The following is a 26,760-nucleotide window of genomic DNA, read 5'->3' on the forward strand; positions in this document are numbered from 1 at the left end:
TGGTAAGACAGTAAAAAGCAATTTTTTTCATTATAAGCCAATTACAATCCCGGTCTGAATTTTTATCTACTACATCTACAGTAGTGAAAGTAGCTACTTCTTGTCACATTTTCAATTACTGTTATTAACCTTTGCATGGCGGAAAAAATTGCAGTATCTGTAAATCTCTATCGCAAAGTTTTATTACTACTTATTAGAAAGAATCCTTTAAAATCCCGTTCTAAAAATTAAAACCACATATGAGCCATTTATTGTTTTTTCTTTTCTTCTGAATATACCAAACTCTGCTTTTAGGAGCTTGAAATATTAGTGTCGCATAACTTAGCAAAGTGTTCGAATAAAAAATACTGACATACCATATTAAATCCTTTCCCAAGAGCTTTAAAGAACACCTAGTCAAAACTCTTGGCCTCATAGGAGCTGAGAAATGTTTTTTTTTTAAGTACTGAAACTTTACTTTTTATCATTTTTAGAGTTTTTTTGGGGGTGCTCACACAAAAACTTATGGTCAAAAATATTTAAAACAGTTTTTTTCTAGTCATAACAGTTTTTTTCTAGTAATTTTGAAGTAATTTAAGGAAGGAAAACTTTATTTGTATTTTAACAATTTCAAAATTTCAATGCTTTTTATTGTTGTAAATGCAAATTACGTTACTCAAAAAAAAAAGTCTGTTTTAGCTATTAACTGACTAATTTTTGTTAGTTCGCAATTAAACCTTTAACTGATTGATTTGAATGATTAATACATTTATGAACACTGCAGATCTGTAATTAAACATTTCAATGTTTTTTTTTTTGTACATTTAGCACTCTTTAATAATAGCACTGAGATAAGTTATCTCATTCATATTCATTATACTTATCACGACAGCAAGAGTTGGTTACGTAGTTATTTTTGGACAACAACCAACCATTTGAATTTTTTTCAAAAAAAAAAGAAAAAGAAAAAGAAAAAAAAAACTTGTTTAACAAGCATATTTTTAATTTTAATTCGATTTTAATTTTAAATAGCTTGTTCCATATTAAGAACACAGAATTTTTTTTTTTTTTTGAGCAATGAGCAATGGTATCATCTTAAAAAATCTTACATAATCGTGTTTTAAGCCGAGAATCAACGAGGAAAAACAGGGAGTTTGCAACAACTCTGTGATACAGGCTCACATGAAAACCTTACGAAATTTCTGCTAAGAACGAAGCCAAACAAACATTTCAACAAGGTTGTTAGATTTCGTTTCTTACATGACTAATGTCAGAACCGAAGCGATCAGCGTCACATTTCGATTTATAAGATAAGGAAAGCATTACCGCACAAAATTGAAAAAATTCTTCAGTAGTAATCTAATTCTGCAGGTTCAGATAAGATAAAAAGCAACCTACACCTCTTGTTTTAGGTTAGATTTTGATAGCAAGATTAAATGATTCGGGTGTTTACATGAAGCAGTTGGGTAAGTACCCCATTTCATGTTTCTCTTTCTCTCTCTTTTGCTCACAGGTTTTCACCTGTAAGTTAGCTTATGGCACAGGAAAGAAAATATTTACCCGTTACCACAGAAAACGAATAACTAGTTTAAAATATTTTCAAGAGAAATCGTACCGGTTCCAACTGCCCCAAAACAACTTTACGCTAATCCTTTTTTACCGTTTTCTGTTTCGTTGATGGTGCATTGATTTTAATCGTTAAACATTTCTGTTTTTTGTTTTGATTACTATGATTTTAAAAAACAATTATGCAACTTTGTTACTGCCGTCGGTGTTTTGAAAAGTCAGGTGGATGTTAATGTTTCTGTTCGACAGTCTTACATAACGTTCAAGGTTTTCCTTGAAAACATGTTTTTTTTTTTAAATTTCCAATAGCAGATTATGAACAGCAACAACATGATAATAACAGGATACAAAAAAGAAAAGAGGAACAGAGAACAGAAAAATGCTGCAACAAAGTTCATTAATCAATATTGTCTCTAGCCTTCCAAAGCGCTCAGCAAGGGAGGTCTTGCACAGCGCGTTATTACAGTGCAGTAGGTGGGCGCGGTCCATGTCCTCTCCCGAGTCACACAGATTACATGAGGGTGAGGGAACGACTCCGATTCTGAAAAGGTGTTTTCGCCATTGAGCTGGTCATGACCGGTGGCCAGGCGGAATTCCGCAACTGCTCTGCGTCTTGAGCCGCCATTAAGTAACATCAGAACAGCACCTTGCCAGTTTTTATAGAGTACACGGGTGTTAAGTTCGTCTCGTGCACGGACACTGACTGCATCATTAAGATGTTTTTTAATACCCCAAAAAGGCATTGGTCGGGGAATACTCTGTATGACCAGAACACCCTTTTCGACCAGGTAATCTGCAATCTCATTACCAGGTACCCCACAGTGGGCAGGAACCCACTGGAGGACGATAGATTTCTTGAGAGTAGCTAGATTCTGAAAGTGATGACAACAATCCAGTATGTTATGTATCAATGGGTGGTTATCAGATACAATAGCCATTAGGGAAACTCTAGAGTCGGAGAGTACTACTACTCTTGTGAAACTGTCCAGGTGGTAATGAAGCTGAGCTAAGGCTGCACAAATCGCAGCAACCTCTCCGTCAAACGCAGTACACTGTTAAAAATTTTCCGGAAAATTTACGGTAATTGTTACTGGCGTCCATGTTGCCAGTAACTATTACCGTAAAAATCAAATGTTACTGTAAAATTTTACGGTTTCCTTGGTAGGCCGCAGCAACCAATTGGCGCTGGGATCGCTTATTTCTCCGGTAAAAATTACCGTAAAAATCGGCGATGCGTTAACCCGCCATTTTACAGTAACAATTACCAGAAAAACTTCCTGAATTTTTAACAGTGTACCTCGTTCCACAGGGGAATAAAAATGAGAACAACTGGGAGTAAACTCCGGCACCTGCGTTTTGGCTATCACGCAGTAGAGACCCATCGGTAACTTTGAAAACATACAATTTTAAAAATTTCGATATTCATTTCATTCATTGCAAAGAAAAATAAGTGTACAATTTTGTCAGAGAACTACCGTTCAATTCCTCTGCAATAACTGCACATGTATTTTAGTATCACATTTTTCCTCTAGTCTAGAGATGGGGTTCCCAAAGGTTCACATGGACGCCCTGGGTTCCACGTAGGTCTCTAAGAGGTCCATTTCGATGGAAACAAAAATTAGGGTTCTATGAGATTCAAATGAAGGTCTACGGGAGTGGGTCTTATTTAAGAAATTTATCACTAAACTTTGGCATTCTAAAAAAGCTGTAGAGCATGAGACAGTTTTCACGCATGTACGTAGTTGCATAAAGCTTGCTTATACAGTAAGAATACAAGATTTTACACGACAGAAAAATAAACTCCTCGTCAATTAGAAAGAAACAAATTTCAATCTGTTTCCTTCTAATTGACGATTTAAACCTTTGCGAATCAAATAAAATTGCGAAGAAATCTTCGGGGGTTGGTGAGCGTCAGCGAGCAGGGGCAGAGCCCCCTAGTGAAGTAAAAAAAAAAACTTTAAAGATAGCTTGTTTTGCCACCGACAGAAAGTTGTCCGAAAACTACTAAAGGGTCCCCACACCAGAAATAGCTTAGGGCCCCGTTAAGTTTGAATCTAGCCCTGGGCAAGGGGGTGTTCAATCAATGTAAATTATATAGAAAAAATAGCAAAAAACACTCTTATTTACGTGTTAACTCATCAATCCTACAAATCTAAGGCGAGAGTTGGCCCTCTCAGCCCCTAAATGACTGGACTGCTCCATATATAAATGCAACTCTTTTTGTACAAAACTGTCTGATATATTGTCGTTGTTGTAGTTTATCCTCCAGCTATCTGACAAAGTCAGACAAGATTCAAAAGACCGTCGATTATGAGAAAATCGAGGACGAGAAGAGGGAAAGAGTAAATGTCCTCTTTGGAAAATCTCAAACAGTTCAGGATGTGCTCAGCAGAAGCTTGCTGAACTTGACACTTGGAGGCTTCGAGCAGACTGCAAAATCTTTCTGCCCTCAAAAAAGAGAAGCTTTTAGTATGATCGCTTGCAAATAGTGAAATTACCATTCGATAGGCTCTGTCACATGAAGATCAAAAGAAGAGCCCGGCTCTTTATCCCCAGGTGATACCTGACCAGTGATGACTAGACACACCACACCAGTGATGGCTAGAATTGATAACTACTGATTGTTATTTTGAAAAGGTGAGGGATGAAAAAGGAAGAAATTAAGAAGCTGCAACCTTCTTTGGCTAAGCTATCGGCTAGCTTATTGCCGTAAATGTCGACGTGCGGTGGTGCACTGTAATTGAACGTGGTGGGACTGAAATAAGCCTAAGTTTGAGAAATACTTGTTTTATCTTCTACTGTGATCCAATTGTGGAGATTTTGAAAGGAATTGTGACTATCCGAAAGGATCCACAGATCCCCGAAATCGTTATCATTGAGAATAGCTTCAAGCCCATGGTGAATTGCGATTTAATCGCTTTTGAAGACTAATGAAAAATCAGAGTTACGGAGGCTGATAAAGAGTTTTTCCTTCGTTTTTTGAATGCAGATGCCACTACCGGCGTAATCGTCAGTCTATTGACGTCCGCAATGATTTTGACGGTATTATCGGGAATTTCGTTCATCTTCAACGCCAACTGTCTGAGATGAGCGGAAATCAAGTCTTTCTTGGTGGCACGGATAGAAAGGTTGTCAAAGTAGAAATGGACTCTGGGGAGTCCCTCTGGGGGACGCAGACAAGATTTTAACGAGTGAGGTTCCACATCCTCATTGGGCAAGCGCATAGGTTCAGCATGACTGAAGGGACTATTTTTCTTAATCCTTTGATTTGAACGCCAGTTATTGAGTTAAAAAGAAGTTTTAGGGTGTTGATCATAGCTAGAAAGTTTGTCAAAATATTTGGTAATGAAGAGAGTTACATTCCTCACACTGTTCCTGTTCTTTGCAGTAATGTTCCCATCAATTTTTCTGAGGGTCTACTCCCGGTAATCAGTTTTGCACAATATGCAATCATATACATAATATGTCATAATATGGAAATTTTTGAAGCTTGAGGTTATACGCTATATGTCTAAAAAAAGTTTGAGAGTATACGTCGTATATGGAGTTATACCCTATGGGAATACCACTGGTTCTTTGTTAATATTCTTGAGAACTCTCCATAGTTTAGAGTTATTTGTCCTTGAGTTCAAACTGCTGCACGTTTCTTTCCATTTAGCTCTCTTCAGTTTTTCATATATATTGTCTTTATTTCTGCATTAGTTCATGATATGTTGAAGGAATCATCTATTCGTTTCTCTGCAGGTCCCCGTCGGCATCTGCTAGCCCGACCCCAAGGGGCGGAGCTAGAAGTGAGTGGAGACCACCCGGACCGCCCTTCCTTCTCCCAGGTCGAGAAGGATCTCTTGAAAGAAGACGAAGAGGATCCCGTGACCCTTCTATCCCTACTCATGTCCGCCGTCTCTCTTTTCTCCTACACCAACGACATCGTGTCTTCGGCTGTCGTCTGTTACATGCTCTATGGCAAGTGGTGGTGGTGGGTCAGCCTCGTCCCTCTTTGCCTGTCTTTGTTGGTGGTGAACATTTTCAGCATTCGATGGTACATCCACGATTTGTACGAGCAAAAGGATCATCTGCTGCCAGCATCTGGTTCGCACTGGATAATTAGGCTGACGTTCCACGTGACGCTTCTTGGTCCAATCATTCGGTGAGATCACTAGTTTCTGGGTCATTTCACGGTATATTTGACATTTATGTTGAGTCCGTAACGTGACCTTTTTTTTTTGCCATAACTTATTAATTTACTGTTTGATTTGCAAATTATTTTAATTTGAGTTGGTGTGTTGGTAGGAAAAGCTCAAAATTCAATAATATGCTAACCAAACAGTAAGCTAAAAAGTTATGGCAAAAAAAGGTCATGTTACGGACTCAACTTCTATGCCAAAAATACCGTGCAATGACACTTCTGTTGATTTCTTGGCTATGAGTAGTTAACTAACATTTAATAATTAAAACGAGAACGCGTGTATGAGACCCACGATGCAGCTAAAACTACGCGGTCTTTAGCGCCTTTTCGGAGAAAAACAAAAATAATCTTCATTGCGTGGATGTAATCTACGAAATTCCTTTATTATTTATTTCTGATGCAGGAAGTATAGTATGAATGTGATGACCTTGGATGAGCTCCTCTATTTTTCGGCTGAGAAAGGAGAAATTCTATTATTCACATAACGCCAATCGTTATCGAAAAAGAAAACTGGATTTTCTCACGATTTTAACATATTAAACAATTCATTTACTCAAGGATTGGAAGTCTTTTTCACATTAGAATTTTAGATTTCAGATTACAATTTTAACTTTTTTGGGGTGAATCTAAGAAACTGCGCACTTATAAAACTTGCAGGGGGTCTTGCACTTAGTCTATGTACGCCAGTGCAAAAACGATTAGTTGTAAATGGTTTAAATGCGTATATACGATCTGCACAGCGACTAGTTGTGCTCCTCTTGCAACTGGACGTCCGTTTAGACGTTTGAAAGCAATTATGTATTTCTCCGTTTATTTTGTAAAGACTGATTTTTTTTTTCTTTTTCGAAAGAAGAGTATTTTGATTTACTAAAATACAGGATATAATAAAATGACTGTCGATTTTTTTTTTTTTTTTTTTTTGAGCATGGAGTCAGAGCCGTCCCGAAATTAAATTTTTCTTATCGCGGAATTTCTCAATTTGCATTAAGGCATTCTAAAATTTTCCGAATGATAAAATACAGGAATGCACACATAAGTACATACAATGAAAATGGACATTCAGGTGCTTAAAAATTGCAATTACGTCCTCAAGTTTGTCGAATCTTCAGACAAAGTTTTCCCATTAAGGGAATTCTTTTGGTGGTCATAGCGACTTCCCATGACCTCCCATCAGGGACCCTGCATGGGGTAACGGAAATTTCAGATGCTTTATATTAAAAATTATGGTTAATTTCTCCATTAAGTCTGCATCTAAAAAAATACTGAAAAGCTTTCTGTTCTGCTAAGACACTAGCAGGAAATAAAGTTTATACTCTGTTCTACAGACTTAAAAAGAAAACCCAATAAAAGTTTTTAAAAAAAGATTAAAGTTCAAGTAATGTGCCTGACTAAATTATTGGAGCATCATAAAATCCGACATCATCGATCTAATAGCGGATAGTAATTGTGCTCATTTTATTCATTACAATAGGTACTAATAAAGATAAAAAATTTATCTTTTACCGATGGAATTGATAATTATGCTGGTTATGGATCGGTGTTCTCATGGCATGCATGGACGTTTATGCGGAATAGAAAAATGGAAAAATAAAAGTAGCAGAAAAGGAAAAGGAAGAAGGAAAAGAAGGGGCAAAAAATAAAGAAAGAACTTTTTAATAAATAACACATTGCGCTTTTGCGCAGTCAATGATAATGTGCTACAGCAATATTAATTTTTCTCATTTTGAACCTCTGACACATAAGAGTGATTTACAAATTTGGTACATGTATCTGTGTATCTATCAGTGGCATCGTAGCTCCTACATATGTAGGTGAACCGATTTTGATTTTTTTTTTTTTTTTTGCAAGGTGCCTTGATCGAGAGTGCTACTTAGAGTCGAAGTTCTTTTAAAATTTTAACTTTAGATTAGTTTTTTTTTTGTAAATTGTATTTGCACTGCTTTATAAATTGATTTCACTCTCTCTCAAGGGATATGGAAAATGTGTAAGTAATTTCAGATGAAGGATAAACTGTCTCTTAATCAAATCACATACAATTCTTTAACTAGCAAAAAGTAATAATAATTAAATGAAATGTTGAAAATTGCAGCAGTTTCAAGATTCCTATATTCTAATTCGAAAAGGTCAATTGTTCTGCATTTTTTGAGCATTGTCATAAAGAAATCTGACTTCTCGGAACAGTCCCGTCACTGGTCCTTGTTTTTGAATATATATATACTATATATATATATATTAGGTTGGTCCTTATGTATATGGAATTTTTTTTTTTCGGAATTCAACAAGTGACGCCCCCTAGTTTTGTGACACTATAATAAAAAGTAACGTGTGCAAAATTTGAACGCGATCGGTCAATAATAACACGTGCCCCTAGGCCGTTGAACTTTAACACTTTTGATAATTTTCCCACAAATCTTCGGGTTTTTACTTCAGACCCAGTACATCGTTTCTCCTAAGTTTACAAAATATTTTTACAGTGAAGTAGCACTAAATTTAATCTTTTTAATTACTTTATATCATCTAAATATTTTACGTTGAATAAAAATGAAATAATGCTTTAGAAACTTTCTTCAATCGTACGCTTTTCTCAATGTATCTCGATAGTGTGTATTTTTTCCCGATAGTCTTGAACGGTCAGTAAAATAAATTGTTTTTTGACTCATATTTGGTAAATCAGTTGTGAAATTCTTCGATTAATATTGTGCTTCTCTTTCAGTTGTATCATTCACAATTTTCAGTATTTTAACAATCTCTCTTCCGTTTAAATAACTTCCTTCATTTTGCCGTGAATCAGGATCAAATAGGAAAAAATCTTTTAGTATTTGCAACTTATCAAACAGTTTTATTGACTCGTAAGTGATTCTATAAAGAGGAAGATCTTTACTAAGAAAGTATTCCAAATCATGTATCATCCAAATCATCTGTTATCTCAAATTTGTTAAACAGTCATCAGACACGTCTTCCTTATCACATACATTTTTTGGACTAGTCTTTACCCATCTTCAAAGTTAATTCCTTCGACCAATACGGACAAAGCTACTAGCTTATCCCCTAAATACCATAAGTGATTTATGAATTTTCCAATCACTGCTTCTACTGCATGTTTGTCGTCATTTTGTACGCTGCTAGTTTCTCAGACATATTATATTATTCAAAGAGCCCCGATTTGGTTGTTGTGAAAAAATATATCTTCATACAGCATTTAATTGTAAATCAGCTTTAAAAAACAGCATAGAAGGGCTTTCTTTTCATGTAAGGTCAATTTAAATTGTTTCCTAAATGTAAAATTTTCAAACAAAAATTCCTTTTGCCACCCATCTGGCTCAGGGATAAGCTCCAGGTTGTCGAAGTCATATCAGTGTAGGAGGAAATTCACCACGAAATATTATTACAAGTTATGAGAATTCTCCGTAATCTTTCTCAAGTCTGCTTTTTACGAACAATAATATGTCATCAACTTCGTCTTTTAGAATTTAAGTGGTATGTGTACTTGATTGAAATGTTATAAGTTCTGAATGATGGAGATCTTTCCACAAAATTTTGAAGTGCTTAAACAATTGAATATCTGATCTAGAACTAAGAAAGAACTTCTTTAAGGACACACTCTGCAGTACGATTTCAAGTGTATGATGATGGCAATGCAAATGTAATATATCACCGTTCAGTTTTTGTTCCAAAAAATTGCACAATCAAACACTACAGCTAGAACAGTTAGCAATAAAGAGCTATCATCTAAGATATCATACACAACTGAAGAAGTATCTAAGGAATTCGGAGTAGCTGTTTAATATTAAGACTTGAGGCTATCACGGTAATCCTGTCGGCGTTCTTTGTCCAGTTACATCTAGATGTAGCTTTGAATATCAGTGAATAACTACAAAATTAAAATTTAAATTCATGAAATTTAATTTTACCTCTCGAAGATTTTCTCCTGCTCTCTTAAGGAATGTATGATTGATCACTAGGTCATTTGGATTTAAATTTACTGCATATACATAGTCTGTAAATAAATGAACAACATGTTGTTTATCCCTAATATGGCATTTGTCTAACAGTGATGAAACGCCAGCAGATATCGGTAGTTGTCAAGCTTTTTTGCATTGTGGTAGACCAGCTGTAGAAAACAAAAGTTCAACAGGTTATAGGATAGATACCCATTTTGGTTTCTAAATCTTGTGAATCGCAAAAATTTGATGATAATAAAGGACAATGCTCTGAAATAGAAGAAAATTAATTTAAAGTATAGATTTCTACATTGTTCCGATCTGGGTATTTTCTTTTAATTTTACATTTTAGCTATTGAAAATACAGTATACTTTTATGTTAGGAGTAATCTAGGATTTTTCGAAATTTATATTCTAAAAATTAAAAATTGCATAAGCATTTAGATATGTTTATAACTAAAGAAAAGCGAATTAAAATATAATTGCCATGACTTATATTTATAGCATTGAAGCCTAGCGACCCTATTTGCTACACCTATTACATACGCAGGAAAGTTTGTAAATCAACACCCCCAAAGCCTGGAACAGGCAATTTCTTGCTGTCAAAGATAATTCATTAATGGCCTATAGAATCCCTTGTGTCTATCTATCTTGGTGAGAAGAAACGTTCCCTGCCGCTTGTTGGAACAAGCGCAGAAGAGCGGTACGCTTGACCCAAGGCCTTTGGTGTACATTTTATTCTCTGTAACATGTTAAATTTTACAGAATGAAAGTGAGAGAATGGTCGGTCTGGAAGTAGCAGCACCTATCGGGGTTCAAAATTACTTTAAATATAAAACGTTAGAATATTTTTACATAAAAATGAGAAAATCAGCAATTTTGTCTTCGAAACTCAAAGAAGGGGGCCCTAGGGGCACGTGTTAATATTCATGGATTAACTTAAAATTTTGCAAGGATCATTTATTTGTATAATGGAACAAATTGACGGGGCGTCGCGTAAAATATTTGCAACTTTAAAAATAAGGACCACCCTAATATATATATATATATATATATATATATATATATATATATATATATATATATATATATATATATATATATATATATATATATATATATATATGAATATATGTACAGGGTGCTCCGTTTTAACCTTCAAGACCTTTATTTTCGCAACCATTAGTCCTAGATGTATACTTCCATTTGCAAAAATGTTCAAAATCAGATGCAGAATTAAGATATTGAAAGTTTGAAATAAAAATAAAAATGATTAAAAAAATACGAAACATTACTTTTTATATGGACCCTAGATCCCCTAAATATTTTAAACATTGCTTCCTTTTATTTCTTAGGAAATTGGTTAATGAAGTTTACGCTTTAGCAACTGCCTTATTCCTGGTCGATTTGGTATATTTTTATTGACACGCAAACAGTTCTAGAAATTTTTCGTACCCATAACTCTATATTTTTCAGCATGATCCCCCCTAAAATGATAGTTTGGTATCCGCCCCTGAGAGGAACCCGTGTTCGAATATTGGTTAAAGCATGGATGTTATCGATTCGTATAGCACATTTTCCGAGCATGTTACAGGGATTTGAATCAGCTCAAAGTTGTAGGTCTGCCCATTATCCATTTGAGTACATATGAACTCAAAGGTCCCGAAATTATGACATTAAAATACAGAACAATATTTTACCATGATCATGATCATCGTCTATATTTTTAACCATTTATTCTTTACTTTTAAAGCAGACTAAATATCTGTTGAACACAGTTTTTCGCTGGACAAACAATTGAGAATTCCTGTTCTACTGAGCTGCATAAGCTTAAATTGCGTATAACATTCTTCCTTCAGTTCTAATTGACATAAACTCTTCAATGCAGGTATGCGGAGTTGTTCCTGTATGGGCTCCACGCAGTCGACAAGAAGGACCCGAACCGAGAACAGTTCGTGCTGTTGTTTCTGCAGGAGGACCGTGACACTGCCCTTCTTAGTCTGGTGGGCAGCTTCATCAAATCTTCACCGCTGCTCGTGCTCCAAATGTACATCTTGACCCAGAACAGAATACCCATCGACGACTCCACCAGTAAGTAAGTCCTACCATTCCTATCTTTCTTCAATGGTAAAAGAGGAAAAAAATATTACATAAAACAGTTTGCCATCTTATACTTACTCGCACAGTCGGGTAAGATTTCAGAGAAGCCATCAATTTGATTAGGTCACAGGCTGATTCTTCATCGTCAACATTAAAAACATTTTTTTTCTTTACTATCACGTGACATTCAACGAATCCGAATTTTAACGAAGTTTGAATTCTGTGTATAGCGCTTCTTTGATTATAAATGTTTTGTATAGTTCGATTTGACCTAATTGAACAACAGCAATATCCGATGATCGCCAATGAATTTTCGGGTGAAGTGAAAGCGAAGACCAGTTACGTGACACAGGAAAAAAAATGACATGTCTTAGCAAAGACTGCTCTTAATTCTAAAAGGGAATGATTTGTCTACTGGAATCCTTTCTCTAAGGCTATTTTGGTTCTTTTTCCTAAATTGAATAATCTAAGTACAAGCTCAACAACTATCACTTTTAAATATAATTTTAGATTCAGGAGATGTAAGATAATTTTCTTGAAACGTTGACCGTTCCATAATAAATGTGATGATGATGAGGATAACTTATTTCTCCTATCTAGCCGCAGCCTAGACCAGGTCCATGAGCCCAAGAGTCTTCAAAAAATCACACATAAGGAAAGAACTGGAATAAATGTCCTCTCTGTCAAGTCCCGCACATCGCACAATGCAAAAGCAAAAGATGATCTGGAGATGCCTGCACTAATCTACATTTAGAACAAGTGTCAAAATTTTTCTCACCAAAATGAAAGGAAAGGCACTTGATGTACCCACTTGCTAGACAACTGATTATTGTTTGGATAAGCAAATGTCAAGATGGATAGCTGAACTATTCTTATACTTTTCTTCAGCAAGTTCCACTTTTAACGTGAAACCTTACGATTGCCATATAACGCGTGAGAAGTTGGTTGTTTTAAACCTATTCTGGAACTTGAACACGGATCGTTTCATAGAAAGACAGTGTGGACTTCATTGGGCCTAATAAGCATGGTTATTCTTAGATTTTTCTTCACCTTACCACATCTGTTAGCAATGCACCTTAGGTTTTACCACATGAAGGATTCCCGCATGGCAGGGCTCGGCGGAGCTATTTTTCAAATGTGAGAAAGTACATAGTTGCTGTCGCTGTTGCCTAACGGAGCGTTGCTTAGTAGACTTGCACAACCCTTTCGATAACTTCCGGTTCAGTTTTTCACGGATGGGAAATCAAGGGATCTTTTGAAACAGAGTAAAGTGAACACGATTTTTAAGGCTAGAAAAAAATGACTGCCAATAAGCAATCGATACGCAACATGAAGGCATGGTAATAATTATACAGCGCCAGTAATGTTTTTCGAAGACTTCTTTGATTGGCTTGGCATCAGCGATAGAACATAGCTAAATTATTTAATTCCTAAATCTTCAACGCCACATCCCTGGGAGTATCGAGGGACGTGAGTGGGAGTGTATTTAAAAATATTCTCCGCCCTGAAACTCAGAAAATTTTCATTTTGACTGTACAAAAGACAAAAAGTAACCCCCTTCGAAATTTCTTTCCGACAATGCGATTGGGCATTGGCAGCAATATGTAATGTGCATAGGCCGAAAAAGCTATAGAGAAAGTTTCGCCTCTGTCGTGAACCGATAATTATTTTTATTTGTTATGCTACTTTCAAAAACATGATTTCATAGGTTTAATTAACAAGTCTTTGTAATACCAATCGAAAATCTTTTCTTAGCACGTGCCCAGGCAGTGAGTTTAGTGTCTTCCCTGGTTGAGTTGTCCCTGTCTCAGTGCTCTTACCACCGTGCCCTGCGCCGATCCACACCCTTGAAACACAACATGACCCGTCTTGGAGCATTAGTTCAATTCCTCAGCCACTGCTGCGTCATAGCCTCCAGAGTGCTGGCACTGGCAGCCTTCGCCAGTGAATACCGCAGCTGGATGCTGGTCGTTGTTGCTTGCCACTGGCTCCTCATGAGCTTCTGGTTGGTCGTCCAAAGCACGGACGTCTGTGCGACGGCCACGGGACGTCCGAGGCTGCTCGAGGAACTCGTCTTCAACTTTGTGGTCGGTGTCATTTACATCTTCTGTTTCGTGAATGTCAAGGACGAACCCACGAGGTAAGTGTAAAAGCAAAATCAATTGTCTGATAATTAACATTAACATTGTCAAAATTCCGCAGTTTTGGTACTTAAAATATACTTGTACACTTCAAATATTAATACCAATCGAAAGAGCAAATTTTTGTGCGTATGATGAAATTAGTTTGGAACTTTCAAGTTATTTAGAGCTCGAATTGTCACCTTTTAAAACTGATCTTCAATACAATTCTAAGCCTCTTTGTTGAAGCAATTAATAATGATTTCATTGTTGTCCGACAAGGCAGGAAAACTCAAGCATTTCAAATTTTTATGTTACCGTTTTTTATTTGTTTTCAAATAAATTAGTACTTGTAATTCATTTCAGCATATAAGAAAGGCTTTTAAAAGGATTTTTAATTTTCCCTCTTAATTCTGGTGTTATCTTTCCTGTTCCGTGTTTCCAATGTTATCTAGGAGAAAAAAAAAGAAAAAAAAACCATGTGTTTATGTTTTATGTGTTTTCTGATCCACGAAATTCATCTTAATATTATTTCTGCTATTAGGTTCATTATTTTTTTAGGTGTTAAATCTAGCATTAGTCTTTCCAAATACTTTTAAAATAGTTTTAATAACAAAATTTCTGACTCACAACATTTAAAGGAACGGTGTGAACATGCAAATTAAAAAAAAAATGTTAAGGAAATTTGTACAGACATTTATTCTTAAACAACCAAAAAGCACTTGTTATCTCATATCAACCTATTTTTTTGAAAGTTTTAAAATCTTGTTTAACTTTTAATTAGGCAACAGCCAATCAACTTGCAATGACATCCATTAATTGAAGGGTATGACTTGAAAAAATCTCTCTGAACTTAAAAGCGATACGACAAAAAACAAACGAAAGACAGCGGTGCAGTGGTTAGACGCTGGTCTCTTACGCAAATTTTCAAGAGGCAGAACATAGACAGCGTCTATGTCGTATGATTATGGGGCATGTGAAAGATCCCTCGAGCCCTCGATTGGATTGGAGTGCTCTTGGCAAAATTGAATTCCTGGTGCAGTTTCACAACAAAGAATGTCCAGGTGTCTGGGTGTCTCCATCTAATGGGAAAATTGGACGCCAAGTTTATCGTGGTAATGGCACCTCCGACAGTGTTTCCATTACCACGATACGGCACCACCGACAGTGGGGCTACATGAACGAATGGATGCTATATCGGGGGATCGTCCTCAAGGCCGTATCCAGAAATTTTTTTCGGGAGGGGCCCGGAGTCGCACATTGCCCTAACACACACATACATATAGACACACATACACGCATAAAAATATTTAACATAGAAGATGTTTTCTTGTCTAGATTTTTAATGATGTCTACTGTTGGAATGTTGTTATTTTTATTTTAATTTCTTATTATATTTAACCGACTTCAAAAAAGGAGGTTATGATTTCGACTTTTTATGTGTGTTTTCGAATTATTCCAACACTACTGGACCGATTTGATTTGATTTTTTTTTGTTTTTGTTTGGAAGGGTATACTTCCCAGATGGTCCCATTGTAATTGGTCTGGATCTGATAAGGTGTCCCAGAGAAATCCAAGAAACTTTAAATTTCATACGTCATGGTCACGTGGTGTTGCTGTGATCGGTGTATTTTCACACCTAAGGTTTTGGCTTTCTCTTGAACGATATTTAAGTCTCGCGGCACATGGATGATTAATTTTCTCAACGCTGCGCAGCATGGTAATTTTTCTATTATAGGTGTTACTAATGTATTTATTACTGCGTAGCAAAGCAGTAAATTAAATATATTTTGCTACTTTAATAGTTGAATCAGTTACCTTAATATTTTATTTATTAATAAATAACTTTATTTAGGCACTAAAATATAAAGTTCTTTATTTAATATTCCAATTTTTAAATATATTTAGTGTTCTAATGAGGGGGAATTGAATACAGAACACCCCTCCCCCACGATTTAATTTATATTCTTTAATAATATACATTATCACTGTGTATGATTTCTGAAGTTTGACCAATATTCCAGATTTACTATTTCACGATGCCACCAGTTCAATTTGAAATTAGGGTTATATTAATTAGCAGGCTTCAAAAAAAGGAGGAGGTCCTGAACTCGTCGAATTTGTTTTTCCTTTGTACAATGTTCCATAAATACTCGAAGACACCTGTACCCAGGGGCGTGCACAGGGACGGGGGAGGGACACCTGTTGGCCCGGACCCGAGCCTGGAGGGGGCCCAATATTTTTGTAACTAACGGTGAAATATAGGGGTAAACAATATGGAGAGGGGTCCGGAAAAGTCATTTGTGATGGGCTCCCAAATTTCTGTGCACGCCCCTGCCTGTACCGATACAGTCACCGGAAAAGTCTTTTTTTGTTTGAAACAGCATAGTTCTTCGGCGGTCTAATGTTAATCAAATTCAGGTTTGATGAAATTGAGGGAACTCTTCAAATATCATATTTACATTTAAATCGATTTGTACTTTATTAACTTTGTATATTGTGTCTCACTTAGTGAACCGGTTTTTATGCTTTTTTTGTTTTGTTTAGTGGTGGTGGTTTTGTTTAGGGGTGGTCTAATTTAGGTTCCAAATCTTTGATTTACCCTATTTGTTCTTTAGAGAAAAGTTAAGAGTAAAACAATAAATTTCATGCAATTTCCTTCACAAACGATTAAATATAAAACCCATTGATAAAGAAAGACCATGAAACAAAGGTTTATACTTTCTTTACCTATAGTTAAAGAAAGTACTAAAAATATATATTATTAAGAGTAATGATAATGAAAATTTTGAATTAAGGATTCTCTGAAGCAAACATAAAATTCATTGTAGCGGAATTTTTAATCTTCATCTATAGTGGGGCCATGTGAAGAAACATGCGACTTTTATCTCGAGTTACATGACACTAATTGCGAAACATAAATTATAATTTACAATATTACAATTCTGAAATTTACAATTTTACAAATTTAAACTTAAAGCGATTTCGTTTTTTTTTTTTTTAATGACTCGTGTATTTGCTTTCGTAAAGCAAACTTTGATGAAGTTGAACAAATGATGAAGACAATTTTTTTTTGCACATTAGTTACGCATTTGAAAAAGCCTTTCTTCACAGTCGTCGGAAGTCTCCGAGATGCTCGCCGTGTTAGCAAAAAATAAATTACTTTTAAATAAAATATAAAAAAAAACGCCTTGAAAAAATACCCAGGAATTAAGAAGCAAAAAATAACTGATTACACTTACATTCTATTTCCTACCCAAACATAGAAATGAAATTTATTTTACAATTCCAGTACAAAAATCAACTAAACTAAACACTGAATTATAAAATAAACACTGATTTAAATTACTAGGGTCTGGTGGGGTAAAGTGGTCATAAAATCGTAGGTTTTCAACTTATGTGGATAATAAATACAATAAATTCTTTAAATACTTCAACTTTTTTTGTTATTATTTTACATTGCATTATTAAAGAACACGTACATTGAATTTCAGGGGAAAAAATATTGATTTAAGTAGTTTTATAACATTTTCATTTCCCTTTGTATTTATGACCACTTTACCCCATGGGGTGGGGGAAAGTGGTCATAGCATGGGGTAAAGTGGTCATAGTTAAAAACAGCTGCAAAACTGTTACAAATAACCCTATTATTTGTATATTTCGGTTATTTTTATAGTTACAAGTATATGTACGAGTATAGGCGGGTATGCACGAGTATATACGTGTCGTGTAAACAAGAGTAAACATGTTCATATATGAATAAATACATGTATACATCAGATACATGCATGCATGTGCCTACTCAAGTATATTCGTGTATACACGAGCATATAAGCATGTATACGTGATTGCCTAAAGGAGTGTATACGTGTCTACACGAGTATATACGAGTCACGTGTATATGCGAGTATATACGCGCAAAACGAACATCATTTGCTTGTTTGCTCATGTGTCTCGAGCATATACGTGCATACCTGAGTTTCTGAGTATGTACGTGTATAGTCGACGCATATACGCAGATATAAGGGTACATAGATACACTACTGGCCATTAAAATTGCTACACCAAGAAGAAATTACCAGAATGAAGCTAAATTTTACACACGTGATAATAAAATTGACATTAGAAAGTGATTACAAAATTAAAGCGAATTGATCATTTATGGTTGGAAAAATCTCGAATAAATGGAGGTTTAAGTACCCTGTTAAACCACCTCTAGCGTGAATGTATGATGTACTTGAAGCGAAACAATCGGGCATTGAGACATAACAGTCTCCTACGATATCCTGCGTCATCTCGTACCACAGTTGCTGTAAACGTGCCACTCATTCGATCTAACTCATACGTGTTAGCACTCACGACAGGGCTCCCAGGAACCATTTTTTAACATGACAATGCTCGGTCAAACACAGCAAGGGTGTAAAGGGATTTCCTCTTCCGCATTATCACTTTCTCTGGTCTGCGATTTGTGACTTGTCACAAAGTGAGCATATCTGGGATCACTTGAAACGGTAAATTGGACAGCCTGTAAGTTTGATCAAATTAGTGGCGCGTTTACAGGAACTGTGGTACGAGAAGACGTAAGACATCGTACGAAACTGCTGTATCTCGATGCTCGACCGTATCGGTTCTTAAATTCCAACTAGAGGTGGCGCAACAGTGTACTTAAACCTCCATTCATGTGAGATTTTTCCAGTAATAAATTATCATTTTGCTTTCATTTTGTAATCGTTTTCTAGTGTCAATGTTGCTATCACGTGTGCAAAATTTTGTTTCATTCAGACTATTCTTTCTTGGTGTAGCAATTTTAACGGCCAGTAGTGTACTTACATACATATACGGGTATACACGAGTTAATTCGTGGATATATCCAGTACGTGTTTGGTACGTGTCTACTCACGTATATATATGTGGAAGCAAGAGTAAATACGTAAGCTTACGTGTAAACACGATTCTATACTTGTTAGACGTATAACGTACATTTACGTGTAAACACCAGTACATGTATCCACGTATATCTACGAGTATATCCGCTAATATACATGTATGCTTACATAGTGAATCCAAGATCATGGGCAAAATCTAAGTGGTGTGAAAGGGGAGGATAAGAAGCAAAGAATCATAAGGAACTTATGGTCGTTGACGCGCTACATGCACACAAAGCCAGAAATCGATGGAATGAAAACAGGTCACAAATTTGTTACACAAACATGATTTTACCCAACATTTTAGTTCTTAAGAAATATTTAGACAGTTGTTAAAAAGTAAGGCCGGTAGTAGCTCTAATACACGCATCGCAACAAAGGCGCAGCGGCTGGTGAAAGTTTTTCAACAGTCTCGTAATTGCAACAGAGTGATTGCCGACGCATGTATTACAGATGCTGGCCGCAAGTTTCATCAATCACTTTAAAACTTTCTTAAGTCGTTGTGTAAAATTGTCTTTTTTGTAATAAATTTGTGACCTGTTTTGCATTCATTAGTTTCTGTCTTTGCGTGCATGTAGCGCGTCAGCGTTGAATTTGTGGCCATATGTTTCTTATGATTCTTGCTTCTTATCCTCTTCTCTAACACCTTTTAAAATTTTGCCCAAGAGTTTAAACTCACACTTCATACATGTATATCATATGCTAGTATGTAAGTGTCAGCTCGAGTACGTACGCGTATATACGTCGTGTCTACCTGAGTATATAAGTGTTCGTATATGTTTGAGTATAAGCGGGTATATACGTGTAAAGTCGAATGTATATCTGAATAGAAAAAAAATATTACGAGATTCCCAAATACGTGTTTATTGGTGCATTTATGTGAATACGTATATATACGTGCCTACACGAGTATATGCGTATGCATGCGCATATACTCATATATTTAACCTTGTTTACGGTAAAAACAATACATATTAAGTGAAATTAATATTTAATTTATATCTGCCTTATACTTAAAGATTAAGTGATTTTAAAAGAACAATATTTGTTAAGCCTAATATTATGACCACTTTACCCCATCTTACTAAAATTGTTCTAAAAAATTATTCAAAATAGATTCAGCTAACTGCTAATGAGTATGAGTTCTTGAGACATGTAGGAAGCTTCCTGCGCAGTCAATCTGTTCATAATTCTAACAAACAAAATTTCCCAAGGAAGTTAAAAAAGGTGTTTATCTTTTTAAAAAATTCATAATCACACAAAATATTTTTTTTTTACCAAATAAAATTTTGCCAGTTGTAAAATTTTGTATTCAAAATGTAGTTTCTAACTTCACTACTCTAAAATAAAATTTTCACATTCATTCGAACATTTATTTCTAAGGTATAGCCATTTATTTGAATTATGACCACTTTACCCCATTGACCACTTTCCCCCACCAGACCCTATACGATGAATTATTTTAAATACCTAACGAATTATATACGATCTCTTAATTTTTAATAACCTTTTGAAGTCGGGGGCCACCTATAAACTACTACCTAACGTAACTGAGTAGGTTTAGTTTTAAAGACTAATTTCGCGTATAGTTAAATTAGTGTTTAATTCAGGATTCGGTGGATTGTCAGTTACGTTATGTAATTGTTTATAAAAGGCTGCGACTTCAAAAGGTTATCAAAAATTAAGAGATCGTATATAATTAGTTAGGTATTTAAAATAATTCATCGTATAGTAATTTAAATCAGTGTTTATTTTATAATTCGGTGTTTAGTTTAGTTGATTTTTGTACTGGAATTGTAAAAAAAATTTCATTTCTATCTTTGGGTAGGAAATATAGAATGTAAGTGTAATCAGTTATTTTTTGCTTTTTAGTTACTGGGTATTTTTTGAAGGCGGTTTTTTTTTTAATTTAAAAGTAATTTTTTACTCACCTTGTAATGGGAAGGATAACAGGAGAGTGTCCCTTTAAGTCGGATGTAGAACATCCATAATTTCAGGGGGTCTGGGGGTTTCTCCCCCGGGAAATTTTTTGAAAAATAGATATAAAAATCTGTATTTTGAGGCCTTATATACGGTAATTGAGACTACAAATGAAGAAAACAGGCAAACAAAGTCTTTTAAAAGTTATGCATTCTTTTGCAAATCAAGCACATCGTCATTTGCTCATATCGGCATTTAGTGTAGTTTGTTTTTGATCACTTCTCCAGCATCCCCCCCCCCCCTTTTTTTTATCAAATGCTCTACAGTATAAAAATTGTATAAAATGGTTTAAAAGCAATGGTGTAGAGATTCAGAAAATAAAAACGAAATAGTAATATTCTGGCCATTTGAACAATTCATACTTGATTTTCTTGATAAGAGACAAACTTGAAGAACTTTTTAAGGAATTTCAAAAACTAAAATAATTTTCAAAGACTCTAGAACAGTTGAAATTATTTAAAGCACTTTACTTGAACTTAACGGAAGTTGTTTGCACAGTCTTACAAAATGATTATAACTTTGTAAGACACACCCATTTCAAGTTAAAAATAAATGTATAACGAAATATTTCTCAAAGTAAACGATTTTTTTTTCATTCACAAGTAGCGCAGAAAATTAAATAGAGTAGAGTATGTAATATTTTTTTTCTCATACTTAAGATATCAACAGTATGCAGTAGAAGTAAGTTAAAAATAAGCAATAACAAAAGAACTTCCAAAATACAGAATTCGGTAGTAAATAAATGTCAAGGCAAGGAACATATCAGTCGCAAAAATTTATCTTGAAAAATATGCGACAAAAACGTGAGAATCATGATTTTTGCATTTTTTACAAAGGATGTATCAAGGAGCTGAATTTGGCAAATCTTGGTAACCAGATACTAGCCTAATCGGAAACTAGGAATCCTGCTCTTGGAGAATCCCTTGCTCGAAATCAGTGCAATGTTAGTTTTATAAGAGTTTTAATAAGGTTTAACTAAGGGTGAAAATAGGGCTAAACAATTTGGAAGGGGGCTCAAAAAAGAAATTTTTGTTCCCGTCACAAAAAGTAATTTGTGACGGGAACCAAAATTTCTGTGATCGCCTAAGGAGGAGGGCAGGTTTACCCAACTGACAGAGGGGCCTGTATTGGCCCTGAATTGAATTGGGAAAGAGAGCAGGAAGTCCTAATTAAGGGCCTAAATTTCAAGTATGCTTTGTAGCTAATGAGAACTAGAATTGATTTTTTCTGTATTTCATCAAATTTTCACTCGTTTAATAGTTACAAAATTAAAAAACGGATAACTTTTGTGACTTTCCTTTTCTGACATTAGAAATAAAAAAAATTTTGAAAAAAAAAAAAATAGAACCAACTTCAAAATTGCTCTAAAAAGTGAAAAATAATTTTATTCTTTAAACACCATCGATAATACTTTTAAACATAATTTTTGAAGTTGGCGCAAAAACGATCGATAAAATCATTCACAGCCATAACTCAACTACAAGTATAAATTTAACCACGTCGAGTTTCTTCACTACCACATGCATTACGCATTGATGACAGCATATTTGAGTAACGATATAAATGTTCCGTTCCTAAGTTTGGATGATTTTTTGATAAAAATATGAACGAAGCATGGTTACAAAGGATTTTACTTTTTGTTTTTGCGCCAACTTCAAAAATTATGTTTAAAAGTATTATCGATGGTGTTTAAAGAATAAAATTATTTTTCACTTTTTAGAGCAATTTTGAAGTTGGTTCTATTTTTTTTTTCAAAATTTTTTTATTTCATTCTTTTTAGTGTAAATGTAGATATTTCAGTAAAAGTAAGAAGTTACCTAATAAGAAGTGCGGCTCTATATCACTGTATTGCTTTAGAAAAGCCTTTATTCAAAATTATCATTACAATTACTATTAATGTTACAGTTATATGGCACCAAACTTTTATAACAATGAGTTTCATATTGTCGCGTAGATGAAGATAGCGAAGACAATGTGAAAGCCAAATGAAGCGAATACTCGTTAGTCTCAACTCGAGATCTTTATTCAGAACCACGAATGAACGTTACATCTCCTTATATACAACTTGAAAAAGTGCTGGAACTTTCCAGACTTGAAAAGATACAGAAATTAATAGAACATTCGAGAAAATACGGGAAACAGTAGAAACGAAATTTTAGTAAAATTCACTTTGTCCTAGTCGGGATTTGAACCCGGGTAGCTCGTGTGGGAGACGAGAATTCTACCCCTGAGCCACCGTTATCCACGGATGAAAAGTGCGAACTTCGCTACAATATCATTTTAATCATTTAATAGGGAAATTTACTGTTTTTTGCCCATAACTTTTTTTCTAAAGAACAAATATGGTCAAACAAAGTAATGGGACCTAAGTTGAGCCATCCTCTATCCATTAAAAAAAGAATCATCAAAATCGGTTCACTAGGTGGGACGCTATGAGTGGACAAACAAAAAAAAAAAAACATACATACGGTATGAACTGATAACCGCCTCCTTTTTGAAGTCGGTTAAAAAAAGAAGAAGAAGAAAAAAAACTTTCTTCTGTTTTATGGTACAAAACATTTCGGGTTTCGGGGAGGGGGCGGCACGTCGAGCCTCCCCTCTGGATACAGCCCTGATCGTACTAGGTATGAAAAAGGGTTTTCCTCTCACGCAGTCCTATTAGGAACTAAAAAAAAAAAGGAAAACAAGAGAACTGACACATTGAGAAATCCTGTCAGAAAATAAGGAGCTAACAACATGCATCTCATGCACTTGTATTCGAGAGGGCGATTCCTACTGCTTTTGAGAATATTGTGCATATCTGTTGCTCTTTGTTGAATAGTTGACTCATAATCAGGTGTTTTCACTATGCTTCCAGTCATACGATATAACCAGGCAACAGATAAGACTTGATTCTCCTTTCTACATGTAAGAACTTATCGATCTCAACTTTTTAAGATTCAAACAATTGTCTTTTGGTTTCGGTATTCTATTTGTCACATCTTGCCCGTAATGACCTTCATCACTATCAGAATTTTTGGCAAGAGGACTGCTTCTGAAGCACCTTTGAATTAAGTACATATTGCCACGTGGAATAAACAAGTCAATCGGTTTCGGCCCTCGGGCTTCAAGGTTTTTCTTTTAGGGATGATTATTTCTGTCACATGAACTGAATCATGTACCAGGGTCGCAACCAAAGGAGTGGTGCCCCTTATGTTTCGTTATTATGTTGCATTATGTTTTGTTGTCATGTTTTCGTAGTTCAATAACACTGGAATCCTTGAGTTTTAAGCCATATTGCTATTCCTAGCATGTTAATAATATATTCTGCAGTGTGCAGGAAAAAACAGTAACTGCAAATTTTTCATTCCTTTTTTTGCATTTTTATTATTTATTGTACTTAAGATTTATGTACAAGCCTGCTTATTTGGTTTCCGCTGAAAAAAAAGCGTCTAATTTCGACTTTTCCCTATTGTTAGTATTAAATTCAAAACGCGTTTCTACAAATATCCCGAAAACTTATTTCTGCAGGTACTGCTTCTTCTAAAACTTCTTTCAAACTTCCAAAACCAAATGCCTTCTTTAAACCAAATACTTCCCCTCCACAAGAGAAAAATTCTGGTTGTATCATCAATATCACAATAGTATGCTTTATCGAATGAGCTGAGATATGATTCAATGCATTCCTCCGAAAGACTTGCGACTTCATGTTTGCATTTCTTTACATGTGTACCAGTAACCCTACACTTAAAAAAATACGTCTCGTAAAAGTCAAAAAAGACTGTAATGGTATAGGAAATGAATGACGTCTCGGAAACGTCATCCTATGATGACATTTGAAATGAATGATGTCTTGGAGACAGCAAAGTCTGCAATAGAATATGAAATAAATGGTGTTGCTGAAACGTTGGTCTTCAATGGAACAATTGACCTTTTGAAGAAGACAATGTCGACAATGCAACGTGAATAACGTCTCAGAAACGTTAGTCTACGTTGGAACTTGTAATGAATAACCTTTTAGAGACGTCGAAGTCTATAACAGTATATGAATGGCTTCTAGAAAACGTCAGTCTGCAATGGAACTTGAAATGAATGATGTTTTAGAGACATTAAACTTTACAATGGCAGAAAAGATGAATGACGTTTCCTAGAAGTCAATGCATGTCAAGAGGTTGAACTTATCTCTCAGTACACTTATCCAAATTGTAAATGGATTTTAATGTCAAGAGATTAAATTACAAGATCAGTTCTTGCAGTTCTGATAACCCCGATTTCCCCCTTTCCTGTGACTCACCTCGCTTAATGATTGCGCTCTCTCTCACGATAGTGTTTCAAATATTGTGCCTATTTCATTTTAATTCAAATTAAACGCTTATCCAGTTTCATGCATTACTTTTACTTTATTATTTTCGTCCTTAGGTGGAAGTACACATTTTATTACTTCATCATCTGGATTGAAAACATAACCTTGTCTACTCTATGGTTCATTAAAGCTGATCCGGATCTTTGGTTCCGGATTCCCCTGCTCTCCGTCGTGATGGTCAGTCTCTTGGCCGGACTTCTGTTGTTGGGCGCTTACTACAAGTTTCTCCACCCCAACAAGATCTGGCAGAAGCTCCAAGTGGTTAGAGCCGCATATATCACTTCTGCAGCACAGCGGAGAAAGAGATCTGCATCGATAACGGAGAGCGGAAGACTTTCTCCAATATCTGATGAATAAACCATCTGCTGTTGCTCTTGTTTTGCGCCGTTAGCTAGCTACAAGAGGTCAAACATTGAATGCAACGAGAACACGAGCTCTCATTCGTTAGAGAAAGATCTGACATCACCAAAATAAACATAGAAATAAAATCAAAGACGATATAATGTCTTCGGTCTGTGTCCGAGAGATTTTCGATGATAAGGGTTGAATCACCGCTCGTGTAACTTTGTCCCCAGTTCCCAATATGCTAATTAAAACTTTCGATTTTTGGGGAACCGCTGTTCATTTTCCCAACACTGTCTGGCTATACATTTTGGACTCTGTTACGAATAGAATAAACAAGCTATTGTAATGAATCCATTATTTCGGAAAGAACAAAATTCCCACTAACGAAACTGTTCAGTATTCAATAAAAAGTGTTCGTTTCATTCGTAAATGAACTCAATTCTACAAGAATTTTAAGAATAATCCAGCCATGAGTAGGATAATTACCTCACCTTAAATTGCGTTTCAGTTCGTTACTGAAATTAATTTCTTTTTTACAAAATTTGGACTTATGCTTCTTTTGTTATTAATAACTTGAAGTCCAATTTAGAGTGAAGAAAATGTAAAATAAGTCACACAGATTTATTTTAAACTGGTTTATTTTCCCTAAAAATATTATAACTAAGTGACAAAAATAATTAGTGAAGTCCGAATGCATAACCTTAAGAAATTACTTCTTGTATTTTCCACTTTCTCTCGTCTTGCTTTTGTTAAATAATAAATTCTGGTGTAAAAAAATTAATAAAAAGTAAAAACTAACTAACAGAGAGAAAAACTTAAGTTTTACATGTGTATAAAACTATTCATGTTCATCCAATACAGTGAACACGAGTTCTCATTCGTCCAATACTCTCATCATGTTCATCCAATACTCTCATCATGTTCATCCAAAACTCTTTGTTCTCAACACTCATGGGACCGAATAATAGTGTTCAGATTTTGGGGGTGTTCATTATATAGGGAAGATGGAAATGCGTGCATATGTATTCTATGGCGTTGATGGATCATGTTCAGAACTTTGCCAAGCAAGCAGTATCAAATTTTAAGATAGAAGTGCTGAATTTTGTATTGGCAGCAAGTGTAATGTCCAACTTAACTCAGCAGGACTGAAACTCCTGCATTTCTTTCTTTTTTTAATTAAAAAAAAATTTTGAAAAAAAAAATAGAACCGACTTCAAAATTGCTCTAAAAAGTGAAAAATAATTTTATTCTTTAAACACCATCGATAATACTTTTA

General features: G+C 35.1%; 1 protein-coding gene across 1 annotated transcript; it reads left to right on the forward strand.

The window, feature by feature from the left end:
• Positions 1-1,373: 1,373 nt before the first annotated feature.
• Positions 1,374-26,083, forward strand: LOC129221178 (XK-related protein 4-like). The gene is made up of 5 exons (XM_054855630.1): positions 1,374-1,445; positions 5,290-5,692; positions 11,561-11,763; positions 13,528-13,912; positions 25,196-26,083. Exons 1-5 carry the CDS (start codon positions 1,433-1,435, stop codon positions 25,494-25,496), a joined length of 1,305 nt encoding a protein of 434 aa, XP_054711605.1. The 5' UTR covers positions 1,374-1,432; the 3' UTR covers positions 25,497-26,083.
• Positions 26,084-26,760: the final 677 nt, after the last annotated feature.

This window comes from Uloborus diversus, chromosome 4 (assembly GCF_026930045.1).
Source record: "Uloborus diversus isolate 005 chromosome 4, Udiv.v.3.1, whole genome shotgun sequence".
NCBI lineage: Eukaryota > Metazoa > Arthropoda > Arachnida > Araneae > Uloboridae > Uloborus > Uloborus diversus.